Source organism: Narcine bancroftii, chromosome 6, assembly GCF_036971445.1.
Source record: "Narcine bancroftii isolate sNarBan1 chromosome 6, sNarBan1.hap1, whole genome shotgun sequence".
NCBI lineage: Eukaryota > Metazoa > Chordata > Chondrichthyes > Torpediniformes > Narcinidae > Narcine > Narcine bancroftii.
In genome coordinates, this window is record NC_091474.1 from 7,123,561 (window position 1) to 7,144,952 (window position 21,392).

Below are 21,392 nucleotides of genomic sequence, written 5' to 3' on the forward strand. Positions count from 1 at the left end.
TAAGCCGAATGGAGAGTGATGAATTAGTGTGATAGAATGTCCAGTACAAATTTGACCTAAACAATGACCATTAGAAAATCTAAGTCAAAAATATATGTGGAGAGTATAACTATATTCTTTTGCATATTAAAAAAAAGTGCAGATTGCGATGGAAAAGGGGCATGGATTGTTCTATTCTCTGATAACAATTTACTTTTACCCATTTGTCCATCTTATGTTTTGTAATATTGGAAATGATACATTTTTCAGAAGTTTTCCATTTCTATCATCCTCTTTAAGAAGTGCCTCTAAATATCATACTGATATTTAAGTATACCTTAAGCTCACCAACTTGAAGAAAAGGTTTCTGTCTTTACCAAAAAAAAACCCATGACTATATGGCCCAGGCAGTGCCACATTACCTTATGTAATCTCTCTTTATAATTTAACCCTGACAAATCGAGCAACATTGTTGGCCTAATTCAGTAGTTTTTAATCTATTGCTTCCTTGGGGAAGTTTCGACAGGCGGTTGATGTTTTGTAAACAATGCTGGATCCCAATTTTATTTGATTCAAAGAAGCTAGACACGGTAAATGGATAGAAAACAGTAGGTTATAAAAAGAGAAATATAGACAAAGGAATTGGCCAGGATGGTGGTGCATAATTTTTGTGTGGAGCCGTGTGAGGTCATTAATTTTGGAAATGAGGCAGAGTCACATTTGTTTTTGAGAGTTGGAGAGGAAGAATAACTGGTATTTGAATGCCACTGAAATGCTGGTACGCACATCTTTAGAAGTAAATAAAGACTGTGGAATTAATGAGACCAATAATTCTCTGACCCTTGGTTGCAGAACTTCTAGTTGTTAGAAATGCATTTATTAAATGCAGTGACTCACTGGTTGCTCTAATTTCCTCCGAATTGACTAGCAAAATGGACAGGTGTAATTTAATATTCAACTGTGAAATGGTGATGTGAAGGAGAATGGGAAGCAATGTGCATTAAAAATATAGAATTTTAAACAGTTAAAGAATCAAATTTAATAGAATCATGGTTTATTCTTGGGTGGCCTATTGTTTCCTGTAGTGTTGAGTATGTAAAAACATTTTTGATTCAGCTTAGTATTTCTTTTTATTTGTTACCTATGTGTAGCTCTTCTGAAGTTACATGCTAATGAAAACAGTCAAGCATGTGTTATTAAAGAGATTTTTAAATGCATCAATTGTACCAGCCTCCACCACCACCCCTGGTGATACATTCCAGGCACCCACCACTCTGAGTGCAAAAAAAAACCCCACTGCTAATGTCTTCCCTAAACGTTCCTCCATTCACCTGAAACAAGTGTCCTCTGGTATTTGTCATCCTTGGGGAAAAGGTGCTGGCTATCCACCATATTTATGCCTCATAATCTTCTGCACCTTTATTAAATCACCCCTCATTCTCCGTCCCTCTAGAGAGGGGGGAAAAATTCCTCGATCAGTCAGGATTCACTATTTTAAGATATACAGCACTATAACTGACCATTTCTGGCCGACGAGTCCATGCCACCCAATTTACCTACACCCCGGTCCGCTTTTTTTAAGAGAGGGAGGAAACCAGAGGCCCTGGACACAGGGAAAGAATGTACAAACTCCTTAAGTACAGCGCTGGATTCAAACCTAGGTCTGGTCCCGATTGCTGGCACTGTAAAGGCATTGCGCTCACTGCTACTCCAACCATGCTGCCTAGACAAGACCTTGGCATATCTCCTCTGTACCCTCTCTAGAATTTCCACATCCTTTCTAAAATGAGGTGATGGAACTGAACGCAATTTCTTCCCTTTTCTTTTGAAAGGGTCTGTTTTTTTGATATAAATTTTTATTGATGTCTATAGGTGCAGAGTTATTGATGAAAAATGACTCAGTGGCTGACGATTGTAGAATGTTCTTCCTTCATTTACCAAATTAGATACGTGGAAACATTTTTTACTATTGTTTGTGCACTTCTATCTTAACTGTTGATTGCCATGAACATATACAGGCGTTTTCTTTTGGAACAGTATAAAATGATGGGCAATGTTACAAATTTTGTATTAAGATGGCAGACTAATTAAATATGAATAAATTCATATGAAAATATTACATTAAAAAAAACCTCACCTTTGACTCATGATTATGCTCAGTAATGTGTTTATGATTGGTGAATGTGACTGCTGAATTGAAATAATTTGCATTTTGTTTTTCAGATAGATCCTGCTCCTGCATATTTCTGATCTTGATCTTCCTATAAATCTAATCTTCTTAAAAATAATTAATGAATTGGAAGTGCGAAATGTCTCAGATTCAGGTTCATAACTCATCTTCCGGTCTATCACAGCCTCTTATGGGTAGCACTGTTGGCCAAAGTATTCCTTCTGGTCTTGGTCCTTTGGCATCAGAAAGTGCAAGTAGACCCATTCAAAGCTCAGCTTTACCCTCTGTGTCTGTTACTTCCACCACCGCAGCTGCAGGTATGTATTAATGTAGAGGAGATTAAATGCTGTTACCTGAATAGTGAATCGATGATAAATTAATGATAAGAATAGTTTTAAACTTCTTTTACTTCAATATCTCTTGATTAGGCAAGTCTGGTGAACTCTAAAATATTATTTGAACTTGTCAGGAATTGTGTAAAGTCTTTAAGATTGGAGTTGTGCAGAATCCATTTTGTTTATTAAGATGGTGTAGAAATTATTTGGTATCCAAATATTTAAATTGTTCTGTCTTGATTCTTTTTGTTTTGTTCAATGTGAAATGAAGAATTGATTTCACCATACATCTCGTATGTCATTCCTTGGATCAAGCAAGGCTAGCAGTTATTGACTTTTCCTAAGTGCTCTTTTGAATATGGCATTGAGACATGACAGCAAGGCATTATTCACTCATTGAACTTGGCAATGACTTGGGTAGGCGTAGGTGCTTTACCACAAAGGATGGTGTTGCTTGAAGTTCCACTGGGTACTTGGTCAACTCACCAGTAGGGTGCAATCCACCGTCCATTTCCTTTGCTGTCGATCCCTTTTTTGTTTTCAGATCAGTTTTTGGAAAAATTGTAAATGATGCTGAAGTCCAATTTGGGTGATATCTCCAATAGTTACATATTTAGCAGAATTCAAAAGGCTTTTCCATATGTAAAAGTACAGTAATCTAGACATGAATTTGTCGGTGTTCTAAATGGGAGGAACTTAAATTTTTTTGCATATTATGCACTTAATCAGTATACTGCAATATTTTGTAACCTTTAAAATTCTTAATTTAGTCATACTGCACGGTAACAGGCTCTTCCTGCCCACTAACCTGTACTGCACAAATACACCAATGAACCTACAACTCCTGTACGTTTTTGAACAGTCGAAGGAAACCAGAGGACCTGGAGAACATTCACGCATACCTGGGAGAGTGTGCAAACTTCCCATAGCAACTTGGACTTTTTTAGTTTGCCAACTTGGTAGCACGCGCAAAAAATCCATGCATATTTTGTCTTGTTATTATATTTCCTTAAAGATTTTCCTATATCTGCTGCAGTCATCTTGGTTGTTTTCTTTCTCCATCTCACTCTGTTGCTACATTACTGCTCTGTTGGTGATGTCATCCAGCAGATGGGAATTTGATTAATCAAATATGAAACACTTTCCACCTTGCCTCTATCATTGCTGACATTTGCTGCAGTCTATCTGATATGAAGCAAAACTGGGAGTTTTAAAATGAAAAATAGTTACATTTATTTCCTTTTAGTTTTAAGCACTGCTCTCATATTTGTGGTTAATATTTAACTGCAAATTTCTTACAGTTCAACTCCGATATCCAAAATGGTCGGGACTGGGCCTGTGTCGGATAAACTTTTTTTCAGATAACTGGTCATTTTTTAAAAAGTAGCCCAGGAGCAACAGTGAATCACTGTAACGGTGTTTACACAACAAGAGAAGGTTTTTTAAGCATTAAAATAATGTCTAATTCTCACCCAAAAACAATTGCTGGCTGCCACCAAACATCGACACCTCCCCACTGAGGTCCCTGGGAGCCCACACTCCTGATGACACTGGGACAAGGGATTCTTCCGTCCACTTGCTGCTGGGAGACAGCGGCACGCAGTTTGAGAGAGAGAGTTGAAGAGAAAAGTCAATAGGGGAAGGTATAAAAGAAATGGAAAGAGGGGGGAGGGAACCTGAAATTCATTACCTGAAATGAGGTCAATTGTTCTAATTTCATGTTAGGTGAACTTATTTTCAACCTGTTAGGTCAGTGCAGCTCAGAAAAAAAAATGGATAAATGAGGATTTCTGATTTCTTTCAGATATCCTCATTAATCTGAAATTTAAATTTTTTTGGTTAAGTGAGGATTTCAGGGAATCAGATAATCGGAGTTGTACTCTACTTGTTCTTTTGGAGAATTCCAGATATGTAGTAAATAGCACTGGTCAACTATATTTATTGTGGTTGTACAAGCTTTCTCGAGCAGTTTTCTTTCTTTGGCACACACTCACAAAAATTAAGCAAATATATAATTTTCAGTTTGGGGTATATACAAGTAATTCTCCATCCTGCTGTGTGATTGGATTTGTGAAGTTTTAAATTATTTGTTTGATATCAGGAGAAAATTATTTTGAGTTATTGCATGCGAGTTCATTACTATACCGATTAATTTAAATCCAGTTCATCCAATTGATTTACCCTATTTCTACATTGTAAATTGAGATGAATCTTGTGATTATATGTAAATTTTAGTTTGTGTTATAGTTCTTGTTGGTGTAATTTTAGGGTTATTGCCCCAAGGAAACAAAGTTCCACTCTTTGCAAAACACTTGGCTGTAATGTTCATATTGGACCAATCAGAAAGAAATATTTAAGTATCTGGGGTTTGAATATAACTGGCTAGTGTGTGATGGTTCTCATGCAGTTAAACATCCTTGCATTATCATATCAACCATCTTTTCCAGATGAAGAAAAAGTGGTTTAGACTCTGAAATAATTTAACTATATTTTTTGTTGAGATTCTTGAGGACTGAAGTACAGTGTATTTATCTTGAAGTTTAATAATAGTCCATGCTGTCTTCGGAAAGGGAAAAAAAATGTGCAGATTGTTTTCATTAATAGCTTGTGCAGTTGTGCATACATCCATTTATTATAGTTCAAGGGAGGAAGAAAGAATGATTTATTGTGAATAACTTTGCAGATCAGGTTGAACCAGAGCAGTATTAACAGTAAATTATTTCTTATGTAGATTTATTAGACAATTTAATTATTACAAGGTAAAGGTTGATCTTTCATTATGTTGAGACAACACATGAATATTTCAGAATTGTCCCAAGCAGTCCTTGATGTTGAAATTGATCAGTATTGGTTATTTGTTTGAAGCTTATTTTGGTGATAAAACAGAAACACATGTATTGATTGATACAATGTAATTTATTTTTCAGTTCCTTCAAACATGGCAAACCCCAAAGAGAAAACCCCTATGTGTCTTGTGAATGAGTTAGCCCGTTTCAACAAGATTCAACCAGAATATAAACTTTTAAATGAACTTGGTCCAGCTCATGCCAAGGTAAATATGAAAAATGTAATTTGATAGCTAGCCGCCTTTATACTTTGGTTGGAATTTATTCTCAAGTTTTGAATTAGTTATTTCTGATTTTTTTTGTGTGTGTATTCTGGAACTTTTAAGATCGTGGTGAAATTTCATAAATTTTGGGAAGAGCAATGCAGAGGCTTTATGCAATAAAGCAGAATTTAATTTTAGTCTGTGCCTCCATTATTTTTATTCAAATATAAATTCTGTCTGATTCTGAGGTATGTTGCAGAGTGCGCTTTTCCTTTTTAAAGCTTAATGCAATGACACAGATGGCAAGAAGAAGCGTACAGGAGTGAGATAGATCAGCTTGTTGGGTGGTGTCATGACACTCAGTGTAAGCAAAACTAAGGTCTGATTGTGGACTTTGGGAAGGGGAAGCCAGGAGAACACAAACTAGTCCTCATCAAGGGTTCAGCAGTGGAAAGCGTAAAGAACTTCAAATTCCTGGGCATCAACATCTCTGAAGATCTATGCAATCATGAAGAAGACTTGCCGGTGGCTTGCCTTCATTAGGAGTTTGAAGAGATTTGGTATGTCACCAAAGACGCAAGTTTCTACCGGTGTACGGTGTAGACCATTCTGCCTGGGATGGAGATGCAAATGATCAGAACAAAGAAAGGTGGCAGAGAGTTGTGAACTCGGTCAGTGTCATCATGGACATCAGTCTTCACTCCATTGAAGTGGAGTCTCAAGAAAGCAGCCTCCCTCATCAAGGACCCTCACCATCCACACCATGCCCTCTTCTCACTGCAACTATCAGGAAGGGGGTACAGGAGGCTGAAGGCGAACACCTAACGGTACAAGAAAAAGCTTCCCCACTGACATCATATTTCTGAATGCACAAAGAATCACAGATACTACCACATCTTTTCTTTTGCACTAATTTATTTATTTTAGGGTATTTAAAAAATGAAATCTATACCAATTTTTGCACCGGTAATGCACAATAATGCTGTTGCAAAACAACAAATTTCATGACACATGCTCATGGCAATAAATTCTTACTCTTGACTATTTAGTAAATGTCCTTGAGTATATAAATGTACATTCTTATTACTGGTGAGGTTGAATGAAGCGTAGATTTGCTGTACAATAACCCTGGTGTTGGCACAAGAACCAGTTGAGTTAGAAGTGACAGGCTAGACCAACTTTTTGGCTATAAGTAAAGAAATTTGTCACGTTTGTGACAGTTCAAATTTCCAGTTGACGCAGAAACAGGGATTGTCATAACAAAGAATTCTATTTGGAATCCAAACGGGTCTGGCACAGAATTCACTGAATTTGTATTGATTGCTCTTGAAACCTCATTTGCTTTTGGTATAAGTGTTAGATCATAATTTTAGTACACTGAATGAAATGGGTCTGAAGCTTTGGGAATTTCACTGTTCTACTTGTACTGGTAGCTGAGACCTGTTGAATCCCTCATTTAATCATGCCTAAGATTTTGGGAAGAAGTTACAAGCATATGGTACTTTGCCACGATTCGATGTTTGTGGTAAGATGGTGTGAGTAGTTGTAAGGCCCACTGTAGCCCTCTCTCTCTGGAGGGATGGAAGAGATGTGGGTTTTTCTTGAGCACTGTCTGAGGTTCACAATTGGACTTTAATGTTTTCACTTTCTCAGCTTGGAAGAACAGGATTTTTGTGACAGTGGTCAGGAATAAAGATGAGATACATTGGAGTTGGTTTGACTTGCACATGCCCTACAGCACTTCCTGTAACAAGAATTCCAGTCAGCTTACTGAATATTCATTTGCATATTAAATTAAAGCTCTTGACTTCAACAAATGGTTTTTGTCCTTTTCATCAATTTTACACTGTTGAGTAGGGTATTTAAGCTTTTATTCTCAAACCTGGATTTTTATGAGAAGACCGATGATTAGACCATGAAAATTAATAGCTTGATGCTGGTTTGAATTTTTAGATTATGCCTCTTCTGTGTTGATCTTCGTTTATAATCCATGAGAAATGTTAATGATTTTGTAAAATGATTCGCTCATTCATCAAGCTCAAATTGGAACAAAAAAGTAAAATTATTTTTAAAAAAAAAAATGAAAATACAAGTAACAGTCTAACATAAGAATTTCTCCATCAACATGTAGAATGTTTAATTCCCAGTCTTTTTTTCAGGCGCTAAATTAACTGGTAAAAGTAGATAGAAAAGGAATACTCTTCCCCCTTTCTTGCTTGCTGATTCTCTTTCAAACATGAAGATGCATGTGTCAGTTGAGGACCAGTATGAGCTGATACTGTTTAAGTATCGAGGTGATGCTTACTACCCAGCTGGAAATTAATAAACTGTAATTAGGCATTATCGTAGACTATGAATAATTCTGGTTGAGGAAAGGTGGGGGGGGGAAGAAAACCTTCAGAGAATGTGTGTAATCCAAGACATTTTGCTTTGCGATGAATATAATTGATTTATGGCACAAGCAGTGTTCAGCTTCTATATCATAACTGTCATTTCTTAAATATTGCAAAGCATGTTTTGTTTGAATGCCCTCGCTTATTTGTAAGATGGTTAACAATGGCTTAAGAATAAACAGTCATTCTACAACTTGCAGTACATAAACAGTTGAATCTGTGTGCAGAGTGTAATTTTTAAAGTATTATCGATTTTTTTTATATAATCTTTTAATTGCTTTTATTTTAATATGCAAACTAGAGGCAACCTTAGAATCACTGAAATTAAGCATGATTCTGTTATTTGCACTAGAGTGATGTCTTTTAAATTTTACTTGTAGGTTTTTACAGTGCAGCTGACTCTTGGTGACCAGCAATGGGAAGCTGAAGGAAGCAGCATTAAAAAAGCCCAGCATGCAGCAGCCGCAAAGGCCTTGGTGGAAACCAGTCTCCCAAAACCACCACCTCGTCCCCCACGTAATGATTCAAAAAATCCTGGTAAAAATTAGTTTTAGTAGAACAGTCACTGAAAGAAGCAATGTTGATTGCTCTTTGTCAAACACTTGACAATACTGAAGTTAAAAATATCAACAGAGTTGACTCTTGTACTGCCAAAAGTAGAGGTGCAATGTCTTAAGTTTGGTGAGGGGGGGGGGGTAGAGGGGGAAATAAAACAGTGGGTTACTTTCACTTTTTTTAAAAAGTGGGTTACTTTAAAAAAAATTGTTTAGCTACATTGAAAATCCTAACCAGACATGTTACAACTAGTTCAGTAGTATATCAGCGATATTTGTGCTCAAATGACACAGAATTAAACAAATCATGCTTGCATTTTCAGATAGTGTTACTCCAACTGTCGAGCTGAATGCCTTGTGTATGAAAATGGGAAAGAAACCGACCTACAGACCAATTGATCCTTATCCTGGGTTAAGACCGAGCTATAACATATTGAGAAATAATGCTTACCCTCAAAGGTATTTTGTTAATCTTCTGATCTACATTGTTGACTTTGCAAAAGGTTTATCCATTCTCAACCATAATAGTGCAAGAAGGAAAAAAAATCACTTTTTTGGAGGATATTCATGTATGGCTGATGAAGCAGGCAAAGAGAATGTCCCTCTATATGAAGGAACAGTGATAGATTTGATAATAATATTCAGTAATCAGTGCAATGTCTAGAGAACTTTTCTGTTAGCCCAGTGAATTTCAACCAAGTAACGCAGACCAAATATTTGTGGACAGTTGCTATTCTGTGCTGTTTTTAGGAGCTACATTTGAATAGGGCGAAATACCAGCTGCTTTTGATAATTGCTCATTGGCTTGTATCAAATAGTGCTTGTGTTCTGGTGGGTTTGCTGGCTAACCAGTTTTATGAAGTGTTTTTATAACATTGGACAACAATTTTTTCCAAAAGGTTTGCTTTCTGAAAAGAAATGGGGATTGATGATAGACAACCTCAAGATTAACACAATTTCAGATTTGCTGTATCACATAGGAAGCTGGAGAAACATTAAATTAATTTTTATTGAATTTGGCATGTTTAATCACATAATGATGCTGACAGATTATGTTAGTTCAACTGACCTAAAAATATTTCGCTCCTGATTTTCGTTTGTATTCAGAATCTGATGCTTCTTGTGTCAGTGGCCATCACTAGTTTTCCAACATTGATGGATTCCAGTTGCCCTTATACCGCTTTTCCATGGTCACAATGTCCTTGTGAAACCTTTCACCATGTTCTGCACCAAGATCATCAGGGAAGAAATCCAATTGCGAATGCAGAACATGAATTTTCAATAACATGTTGCCCCTTATGGTTTTGTATGCTTTAAGTAGACTAAAATATGACAGGAAATCACAAAAAATAGGTTACCTTTTATATTTTAAAAAAATGGTACGTGATAGGAAAATTGTAAAGGTGATTTTCGTGATCAGCTGCCCAAAATCCATAAAATGCACTCAATAATATTCAGGAAGCAAAATCTTTGTTGTCCGGTCTTTCACAAATTAAAATGTTCACTAATATTTTGTTTCCTTTCCCAAGATACTTTTACCCTTTTCCTCCTGTTGGACCAGTCACTTACCAAGTTGAACTCGTAATCGGAAACCAGCAGTTCCAGGGAAAAGGAAGATCCAGGCAAGCTGCTAAGCATGATGCAGCTGCCAAAGCACTCAAATCTTTGCAAAATGAAACATTGCCCTCCAAGTTGCCAACTGTGAGTACTGACATGTTGGAATGCTTGGCATTGTTTTCAAGTCAAGTCAATGCAATACTTTTCTGACGTGCTGTGTCTGGGTTCCTGCCAGCCCAGATGCCTGATTATGTGCCAAATTCCTTGTGATCCTCATTTGCCAAATATCTAACTCTATTTTCTTCTGAAGATGGCCTACTGCCATAAAATCCCTTCCCTCGTCTGTTTGTGATTTGAATTCCCTTTCAACCATTTCTCTTCTGAAGATGGCCTACTGTCATAAAATCCCTTCCCTCGTCTGTTTGTTATTTGAATTCCCTTTCAACCATTTCTCTTCTGAAGATGGCCTACTGTCATAAAATCCCTTCCCTCGTCTGTTTGTTATTTGAATTCCCTTTCAACCATTTCTCTTCTGAAGATGGCCTACTGTCATAAAATCCCTTCCCTCGTCTGTTTGTTATTTGAATTCCCTCTCAACCATGGATAATGATGCTAGATATTCTCAAATTTGTTTATTATCATCTGACTGTACATATACAACCAGACATGAGTGTTTCTCCAACTATGGTGCATGAGCAATATTTCTCATGCAGCACAGTATTTATTTTGCACTATATTTTGGGTATGTATAAAAATTCTGAATAATTTATTCAGTTTCATTTATAAGAAACCCAGATTATGGGATACCATTCATCAATCTCAGCCTGTAGAAAGAATCAAATTCCCAGTCTGGTGGATTTTGATGCTCCTCTACCATCTCCCTGATGTTAGTAGATCAGAGAAGCTCTGTGATGGATGGTAGTGATCACCTACAATTCTTTGAGCCATTTTTATGTAATGCTTCAGGTGAATGTAGTCTTTAGAGGAAAGGGGGACCTCCGTGATCATTTTGGCCATTTTAATGATCCTCTGATTTGATTACCATCTTGACTCTTTGCAGCTACTGTACCACACAATGATGCAGCCAGACAAAACACACTCAATTGTGCTGTAAAATGTTATTAAGATGGGGGCCGTTAGCCTTGCACTACTCAACCTCAGGAAGTGTAGGCACTGTTGCACCTTCCTGACTGGTCCAGGATCGATTTTCCATTCTCTGCCAAGGAACTTTGTGCTCTCCGCAACTGAGCCATTGACTCCAATTGTCATCTCCTTTGTCTTGTCCACATTTGAGACTCACACCATTTGATGAGCCTCCCAATCTTTGTCGGCCTCCTGATTGACCTTTCAGTTTCCAATATCTAAATATTTTGGCCTGTTCAGATCCTATCCATGACAGGCTGGTTTCCATTAATATAGCATTTTGCTGACATCCATGGGTGTATTCCCCAGTGTTTCTATTTTAACTGGAATGGTAAGTGCCTTCAAGTATTTTATCTTGGTCATTTAAATCTTTCTCATTTTCCCCACTTTCTCTTTTATTTCCTCACTTCCAAACACCTCTTGAAGAATTATCATTCATATGAAATATATGCAGGTGGCGAGTAGAGAAAAACAGGCATAATTTTATGGGATTAATGCAAATTATGCAATTTTACCAGCCATTTCTGGCTCAATTGCGACGATCTCTGCAATAGAGTTCCTTTCCTGAAATTTGGGCTCACAAATCTTGGGTGATGTCGCATTGCTGTAACATTGGAGATGCCACCTGTCTGCAATCGCAGCTGATTTGGGCAGAACTTGTGACGTCATTGTCAAGCAGGACAGTTGACCCTTCACCTTTATGTTTATTGTTCACCCAGCCTCACACAAAAAAAATCTTACTTTTGCTTTGAATGTATTGATTCTTTCATTAGCTGTCTGGTGGACCACTCACACTGCTGCATTGCAACTCTCCGAACCCAGGTTCAATCCTGATTCTGGGTGCTATCCGTATGGAGTTTAAACATTCTCCTTGTGATCATTTAGATTTCTCCTTGTCCCAAAATCATGTTGGTGCGTTAGTTGACTGCTGTAAATCACCCGTGGCATTGTTGAGTGGCAGATTTAAATGGGAGAGCAAGGAACTGATGGAAATGAGAGAGTTTGTAGTTTGCAGGAAAATAGATGGTGGAGTTGGATACATGTCATTGCCTTAAGGGATGGTTTAGACTTGATAAGCCAAATGTCCATTTTCTATTTTAGAAGAAAAGAATTTTAAGTATTTTAAAATGCTTTGAAAGTGAAATGAGAAACACTTTACCTGCAAATATCCTGTTTGTAATCGGTGGAAATACTTTCAAATTTTACTTTGTTTTCAATATAATTATCCTATTATGTTGAACTTAAAGTTTACTTATTTTTAAAATGTTCATTATGGACTTTCATGTTAGTAACTGCTCAGGTTGCTTTGCAGATTAATGGCAAAGAAGCAGATGATGATGATCTCAATAAGTCTGAAATAAGTCAAGTTTTTGAGATTGCACTGAAAAGAAACATGCCTGTGAATTTTGAAGTAAGTTTTAAAATGTATCTTTGTTAATTTGCATTAGTTAATTATTAATCGATCTGATGTGATCGTTTTTGCATCTTGGCAAACTGAATAAATTTACTTGATCCAAATTCACTTGCAAGAATCATTGATGAGCAGTTGATTTACTTTCCGATTTTCATTTATTAAATTTGTTTAGGATACGTGATCATGAAATATCTTGAGAACCTACAATGTCAGAACTTCTGAATTATTTGCATTGCTCATGCTGTCATGATGTATGTGTATATTGCAGAGATTTTACGGTCTGGTTACCACGCTTCTCAATTGCTTATTTTTATTTTCCTTGTTTGAAACTTGAATCCAAGATGAAAAATTAAAGATATTCACAATTACATCTTACTATGAGAAGAATAGGACCACCCAGAGGCAATGGACTTTCATTGTTTGATGGTATAGGGTGTGTTCTTGGTGGGATTTTTCTTGTGGAATATTTGTGAGAGTTGATGCATTTTCAATCCTATGCTGTGGGACTTGAGAGGACTGAACTGTTTGATATTTTTCGAGGATGGAAGTATGTACCTAACAGTTAAGTGGAAGACCATGTTACTCTATTTAAACTTTGTTTTGGTTTTTGTTTCATTCTACTGGGAAGAATTTATGATTCTAGAACATTCCCACCTGTTTAAACCTCTTGTTGCTTTGTTAGCTACTACATCAGAACAGTAAAACCCCCATTATCCGAATTTCAAGCAACTGGCAAAAAAAAATGGAAAATAAATAGGTAAAAAATACGAACGTTTTAAAATTGGTTCACCAATCACACAACACACAATCTCAAGCAACTGGCAAATTCACTATTCCAGCATCTTCCACCCACCTTAGGAGCTGGTGGGGGGAGGGGGGGTGGGGTTTACTCTATTTTGATTTGTCTAATTTTTGAATTAATGGCAAGTATGAAGATTGCTAAACCTATGAAGCTTTTGTGGTCATTTTAAGACAGTTTGCCCTGCTCGTTCATGGTAGAATTTGTTTGTGACATTTCTTGCCGTTTCTTGGTTATGTGGAATATTTTTGGTTCTTTGGGAACTGTCATTCCTTCCCTGAAAGCTCTGGCTTTTTGTATTTAATAACTTCTGATTGGGGCCATCATGCTGTGTAATTTACAGCACCTAGTGGTGTATTAAAATGCTGGAAGCTTTTGGGTTGGGTGACATTTATGAAAAGAAACGGTTGATGTTTCAGGTTAAAACTCTTTCAGAATTGAAAATGTGAGGGGGAAAAAACTTGCTTTTAATTTGCAGAGTATGGAGGACAAATGGAATATAAAACCTGATCTAAGTAATTTGCCTTCTATGGTCAGAATATTCAGGTGTTTACATTTTGCATGCTTCTCTCCATCCACCTCAAAATCTATTAGATGCGGAGTTCTGGTTACATTGGCTTCTATAACTTGTTAGTTCTAAAGATTAGGTTCCTCTATCAACTTTATTGATTTTGTATCATTTGATGTCAAATTAGTCACCTTGCACTTCTAAAATAACTAAGTATTGAGTGATCTGATTAGGTAACAAAATAATCATTTTTGAAGTTGAAATATTGGAGAGAAATAATATTTTGGCTCCAAATTATCTGATTCAGTATTTTGAATAGTAGAGTTGTGTGTTAATACTGACTTTCAAGATTCAAGATTATTTTATTGTTATGTAATGAAGTAGAACGTGATATTGCACAATTTCCTTTAGTCTACTGTAAGGCAGACAAAGATTCTCTGCTAGCAGAAATTCCCCAGCACCCCTTACAGCCAGAGAAAGAGAAGCAAAAGGGAGTCCCCCTGGAGTCACTGAGCATCAATGGATTCACCTCCAGTGCTTCCACAACCACATTGCCTTCAGTCCAAACCATCAGCAATTGAAGCTCCAGGTGAAAACCTTGGACACTATCGGAAGCCTTCAACACCCTCTCACATTCAGGTTCCAATACCTGGTACCCCTTCAGTCAATCTTGAGGCAGTCTCCAGCAGTCTGCTGCCTGGTGCGAGTCTCTTGACACCACAGCCTGTGAGGGTTCCTCACCTTGAGTCTCCAACAGTCCGTGGATCATCAGTTTTAGAGCCCCTCAACGGTCTGCTGCCGGCCATGTTCTCCATCCCGTAGGTTGTCATCTGCTTCTCAAATGGAGTATGCTCTGTCCATTTCCTAGTGCTCTGCATCTATCCTCTGCTTCCCTCGTTACCACTGCCAATCATGCCCCACCGTTTTGGACCCAGACCCCACAGTTGTCAGATTTTACAATAAACCATCTGTTGCGACTATTTTTCTTTATAGTCGCTATCAGGAATTTGCAGATTGCTGTCTGTGACTCGTTCAAACAAATCTGTACTAAAGTTGAATTGAGTTTTCCACAGTTTATTAAATGTTGTAAAACGGCCAATAAAAGTTGTCGGAAAGTGGTAATGTCTCCATTTTCATAAAACAAAATCAAACTGAACATTTATCTGACTCTAGCAAGAGTCGTGACCTTCAAAATGGCTGTTGGCAGGAGACAGCATGAAATATGTGAAAACTACATACAGACAGATGCAAGCATAAAACACATTTTAACCACTACACAACTGTTTATTAAACAGGCCAAAGCTGACTGCAGTCGGACTGGGCAGTTGGACCCTGCGGGGAGTGCTGTCTTTCCGCTCCCCACTCTGGTGCGGGGTCAGCACCAGTGGCAGGGCTGCCATTTTCCCCTCTCTACATGGGTTAAATAGTCATTCCATCATAGTTTTTTTTTAAAGTCAGTGACTTATTTTTAATAACACTAGATAGGAAGCACACTTTTTGATTTTGTCATGAGAGGTTAGCATTTTGTGGTGGTCTTTGTACAGGACCCCAAGATCAAAAGAATGAGATCTCAAATTCTGTCACAAATGTGTGACTGTGGGCAACAAATCAGAAGTTGTTTGCACAATCAGCATGCCGACTGCTGCGGTGAAGCATTACCACCCTTTTTCTCCTTGCACCACTGCCATCATTTTGTAATATGTAACTTTAAATGATCAAATTGGATGCTTGTTGCCAAAACCTGTCTTGTACAGAGCTTCCAGCCTGCAGATAGATAACCAATATTTTTATTGTGCACTACAATTGAAATGTCATCAAACCAATGATTTCACAACTCAAACAAATGGGTAAATTGGGCTTTATCTGCTGAAGTGCATTTTGTTTCTTTATAGGTAATAAAAGAAAGTGGTCCTCCTCACATGAAAAGTTTTGTGACTAAAGTAATGGTTGGAGAATTTTCAGCAGAAGGAGAAGGGAAAAGTAAGAAAATATCCAAGAAAGCTGCTGCAGTAGCTGTTTTGGAGGAGTTGAAGAAGCTTCCACAGCTTCCCACTGTAGAAAAAGTGAAACCGCGCATAAAAAAGAAAACTAAATCAATAGTGAAGGTGTGTATGAAAAGCAACCTTTTAAAAAAAACTCATGTAAAAATAAATCTTGGTGTTGAGTGGATTATTATCTTGAGACAGTTACTGAAACAGAATTGCAATGTTTCAACTTGTAACATGAATGGATGCATCCCACGAGCTCCTCAATGGAAATGTTGCTCCACCTTGAGGAGTTGTGTGCTTTGCTGAAGCTTAACTACAGGAGGGAGTATACAATATAGCCAGAATTAAGTACTTATTAGGAAACCTTTTGAAAATCTCTGTTGAAAAAAATGTCAAGATTGGAGCAGCCAATCTTTCAAAAAAGAATCTCCTCTTTTGTTACTTGAGTGACATTTGGCAAGATGACAGATAAACTCATCATTGCAAGAAATTAGCTTGGTCTGAAGTTCTGCTGAAAAATGCAAGTATTTGGTTAGTATTTGAGTTTTAATTGTCTTTTGTGGCATTGACTATAACATTCTAATTTCCTTTTCATCTTGCCAGATTAGTTATCTTAAAAACATTCAAGTTTTCAGAGGGCAAATTGCAAAAGAATAATGAAGACATGTCTCAGTTACTGATCTTGAGACAATTATAATCATTGATCCAATTTTTTTTTTTTTTTAAAGCTGATTCCTGGATTTATTTGACAATTTTCATCAGACATAGGCCCCTTTCGGCCTACGAGCCCATGCTACCTAATTACACCCAATTGACCTACAACATTTTGAACGATGGAAAGAAACCAGAGCAGCTGCAGACAAGGGGAGAACGTACAAATTCCTGACAGACAATGCTGGATTCCAATGTTACCCTGGCGCTGTAACAGCGTAGCGTTAACTGCTTCACTAACCATGCCGCCCTTATCAAGCAAATTATTAAACAAATTTTGTCATTGGGTAGAAGAGTAAGATATAGTTTATAGGCCTCGACTCCTTTCCTGTCCTCTTGTGCTCTTTGGTATCATAATGAACTACATAAATCTGACATCCTCCTGCTTAAACATTTTTCTGAAGATGAGGTGATTTCAGAAAGGAAACATTCAAACATTGGAAGAACAGAGACTGGGGATGTTTGGAAAGGGAAGTCCAAAGCTCAGTTCAGTCATAAGATACAGTGCTGTAAATGGTCAAGTGCTTAAAAATGGAGATGATCAAGGGACAAAAACTCAAGACAGTGTCAATGTTTTGGGAGGTTGGAGGGCTGCAAATGTTTAGAAATAGTAAAAGTGGGAGTTTTTAGAGGGATTTGAAAATTATGAACTTTGAGTGTTTAAATGAGCAAGAATGCATGATAGGTGGATATTGTGGGAACAAGTATTAGTGTTGCATGTTGATGGTAACTGGGAAGCTCAAACATTTCTCTGGGTAACTGGAAGTGGGAAGTAAAACCATTGCAACTGATTGAATGAAACCCATAGTGTTGCTGAGGTGGATGAGCAAGGAGTGACATTTAGGGATGATTTGGTCAGAAAGGATAGGGGTGGCTTTTGTCTAAAATAGCACTGCTTCAATATTGGAACTGAAATCTGCTAGGAAAGAATTCAAACGTGACTGAATAAAGGTGGGCAAGGCAAATTATACATGCATTGATGAAGGTGTGAGGCAAGTAGTGTGTGATGTGGTGCAGTCAAAGAGAAGTCATTCAGTAGGTCTATTACCCAAAATAATAGGATTTTCTGACTGCACATTGGACAGTTTTTGCTCTAATTTAGTTTTTATTGAATGGCCCACAATTTTTTTTTGACGTTCTAAAATGTCAGAGACAATTTGTCTTCAATGTTCTTGCACAGTTTCTCTCTCGTATGAAGTTAGTATCAATTGAAAAATATGCACTGCTTTTTGATAATTCATGAGATGTAGGTAACTGCCCTTTGGTTAATGTTACTTTTGAAGACACAGGCTTGGTAATGGGAAAGTTATCCTGGAGCATAATTAATCTTGTTTTATATCTGCTGAAATAAGTTATTGTAATGAATGATCTTTGGGTGGGGAGCAATGTCACCAGGTCTCTCTTTTGGCAGATAGGAGTGTGGGTTGTGTGCCATTGCAGAGACAATACAGGGGATTATGGCCTTGGCTTATGAACAAGCAAGCCATGCCATATGGAACATAATGTGGACAAATGTGCAATAATCTATTTTGGTTCGAAAAAAAAAAGTTTTATTTATTTATTTAAAAGATTGGTAAGAAGAATCAGTTCCATGGACACAATTCACTGAAAATTGCATGATTGACCAGCAATTAGAAAGGCAAAGGTGATGTTGGCATTTTACAGGGGGATTTCAATACAAAAGCAGACATCTTCAGCTTAAGTCCTGGCCAGAGCTCAACTGGAATATTGTGGACAGGCCTTGCCTCCTTATCAAAGGAACGGTATATACTGGCACCTTGAAGCAACCCTTTCGGATTCAAATTTGTTCTAACATTCTTGCTCTTTGAGTTGAAACTCGCAGGTGTGCATCCCCGCCCACCCTCCGCCCCCACCACTCCTCTATTTAGTTCTGTTGTTGTGCAAGGAACCACTGCCACTACTGGTGCTTCATCAGCAATGAAACTGTGATTCATCTCTATATTCTTCAGAATGAGCATAAACTACCAAGGCAATGTACAGACATGGCCTGCGAGGTTAGGAAGAGAGTGTTGTTCTTCAACCCTGAGTGCTTGAGCTGCACACTGACTGGCAGGGTGATTGCAGGACCTGGCATTGACTACCAAACATGTTCCATATGTGGCATCTAAGTTCTCTTTCCAGCCTGGAGATTTCTCTATGATAGCAAAGTTAACAGTCATCTCAATTAAGTCGTGGAATAGTACACTGGAGAAATGAATAGTATCCCAACCCAAATCTTTGACCATGGATTCTGCCTGACCTTTTTTGAGTCCTTCCAGCTTCTCTTTTATCAGTATCCATTAAGTTTGTTTCCTTAGTGCCATATTAAGTAACTGAGACTCTACAGCATATTCAGGTGGAGAATTCCAAAGATTCACTCTCCTCTGACTCAAGAAATGTTTTATTCCTATCCTACCAGGCTGACTGCTTATTGTTCCAAGAGCAAATCTGGAGTCTATTTCTAACCTGGAGGCATAACAAACTGTATGCAGGATCTTGACACAAAACGTCAACAATTCCTCCCACGTTTCTCACCCCCCCCCCAAAAAAAAACCCCAAATACGCAGATGTTTCTTGACCCTCAGAATTCCTCTGGCAAATTGTTTTTGCTCCATTCCTACTCTGCTAAGTCCCCAAAGAGTTTTCTACATTTCAATGAGATGGCTACAATGTTTTTTCTAGGTTCGGAATATTGTCTGGTTAAGCTCACATCATTGCCACAAACACCATCCTGGGAACTAACCTGGTAAACGTTCACTGCACTGTGCAAATATGTTGGTACCTCAGAGAAAGAAGAATTGCAGGTGGTGGAATCCTGAGCAGCTGGAGGGGTTTAAGTACAAGAAGCTGGATGGCCCATGCCTGCTTCTGATTATTATTAGAAATGTGAATGCATTTGGTTTTTTTTTAAACATACAAGACCTGAAATTGCTCTCGGTTGCTAGAAATTGTATATGAAACATCTTAATATTTAAGAAACGGTGCAGGTAGTGTTACCAGTTAATCTTTAAGATTGCAAATCAAATTTGCTTTGGGATTACTACTGCTTTTACACTCCTTAACTTTGCCCTTTCCCACAAACCTTTAAAACATGGCTTTTGGACAAGATATGTTGGTTATTCATAGCACTTCATATTAGAATATCTGTCGCTTCTACTTGCCCCTTCAATCCTAGTGAAGCCAACATCATGAAGCCATGGAAGGGGAAATAAATGACATCAGTATAGGTTAGTTAATTAGTAATTTGCTTGTGTATGGGGAAAGCTAACAACACAACATAAAGCAAAATGGTATTTATTAAAAATACATTTATGAGTAAAATATCAGTGGTCAAAGCAAAGAAAAAAAAGCATGAGGGCAATTTTGAAAGATGTCCGTGGTTTAACTAGCTGGGGCAAGCATCTTTTGGAAAACTGGCTCTAAGCTATAGAGATGAACAAAAAAATTCTAGATTGGATTATGCTTGTTGACCATAGTGGTGAAGTCACTGATCTTTTTGATCAACTAATATTCTTGACCAGGTTTCTTGGACCTGACTTTGTATTCCTTCAAGGAAATAGAAATATCTGGAGGCTATTCCAGATACAAGAGTGGGTGAGTTTTTAAAAAAAATGTCCAGTTGAAGACAAAGCTAGTATTTTATATCGAGCTCCATGAGTAAATCACAAACACTTGGGTAAGGTACTTTGTATCATATCATCGACAGGGCTACTGTTCTAACAGCTTCAGGATGTTGAGAGAAGAAACCTCCTATCTATTTTATATGCATGCCTACTCATCAAGGTAATGTGATCCAAACATGTGCAGATATCTGATGATGGGTCCAGGTCCAAAATGTTGGTTTCCCTTTACTTCACCTGATGCATAACCAGCAGATTGTGTATTGTATCTGATGTACTTCATGCTCCTTGCATAGACTGTATATAGTATCCCAGTTAACTAATTTAATGGGAATTGTGCAAATTTTTGGATAAATAGATGTAATTGTACCTCCACATTCAAATTTGGGCATTGCTTTTCACCGTGATGATTATGTGAAACCAGTTGTGATAGTTATAGTTGTATAACACAAACGGGTGCTTTGGCCTGCTTTGACAAGGCTGCCCTTTTAGTTCATTCACGTTAATCTCATTTACCTTCATTAGATTTGTATCTTTCAATGCCATTCCTATTTAAGTGCCTATCTAAATGTTTCTTAAACACAGTGATTTCATCTGACTCCACCACTTCCTTTGGCTCCACCATCTCCTCTGGCAGTGACCTCCAGACATCTGGATTTTCAAAAAGTTTTCTTAAAACTCTTTCCTCTCACCTTAAACTGCTGCTCTCTTGTTTTGACACCCCTGTTGCGAGAAAAGATTCTTACTATCTAACTTGTCATTGGCCCTTGTAGTTCTTTGAACAACTTTCCTCCTTGGACTATTTGTACTGTGTATGGACTAATCTCCAGGACCATCTTGTATCATATGTAATCATTTTCAAAGAATTGATCCTTGGAAGCTTTGTGTATAAAACACCTTTAAGTTACAGCGTGGAGGTGTGTTCATAAGTTATTTCTACTTTTCCGTCAATTATCAGAGTTAGGTAGCCTGGTTACGTTAGTTATTTACCCTTTTTAAAATACTTGGATAAAACGTATGTCTATTGATAATCTTTTGTGAAAATCAGTTAGCCTGATTTCAAAACTAATACAATTCCTGAACCTTGTTATTTTCTGCTCCATGATCTTCCTTTCTCATGAGAGCATTTTATCTTTACCTTCCGTGAGGGATGAAAATTCTGGGAATTGATA

The 21,392-nt window shown here is 37.5% G+C and overlaps 1 protein-coding gene across 10 annotated transcripts in view; it reads left to right on the top strand.

The window, feature by feature from the left end:
* Window positions 1-21,392, top strand: part of stau1 (staufen double-stranded RNA binding protein 1) — a 33,723-nt gene that overhangs the window by 4,992 nt on the left and 7,339 nt on the right. For 6 of the 10 annotated variants that reach the window (XM_069883791.1, XM_069883790.1, XM_069883796.1 and 3 more), the window contains 7 exons: window positions 2,203-2,466; window positions 5,412-5,536; window positions 8,307-8,463; window positions 8,804-8,939; window positions 10,010-10,181; window positions 12,493-12,591; window positions 15,794-16,006. In XM_069883791.1, the coding sequence (XP_069739892.1) occupies window positions 2,271-2,466; window positions 5,412-5,536; window positions 8,307-8,463; window positions 8,804-8,939; window positions 10,010-10,181; window positions 12,493-12,591; window positions 15,794-16,006 (1,098 nt within the window). In that variant the 5' untranslated portion in view covers window positions 2,203-2,270. The remainder of the gene's footprint in view (window positions 1-2,202; window positions 2,467-5,411; window positions 5,537-8,306; window positions 8,464-8,803; window positions 8,940-10,009; window positions 10,182-12,492; window positions 12,592-15,793; window positions 16,007-21,392) is intronic. The other 4 variants (XM_069883793.1, XM_069883797.1, XM_069883795.1 and 1 more) reach the window with 4 other exon arrangements.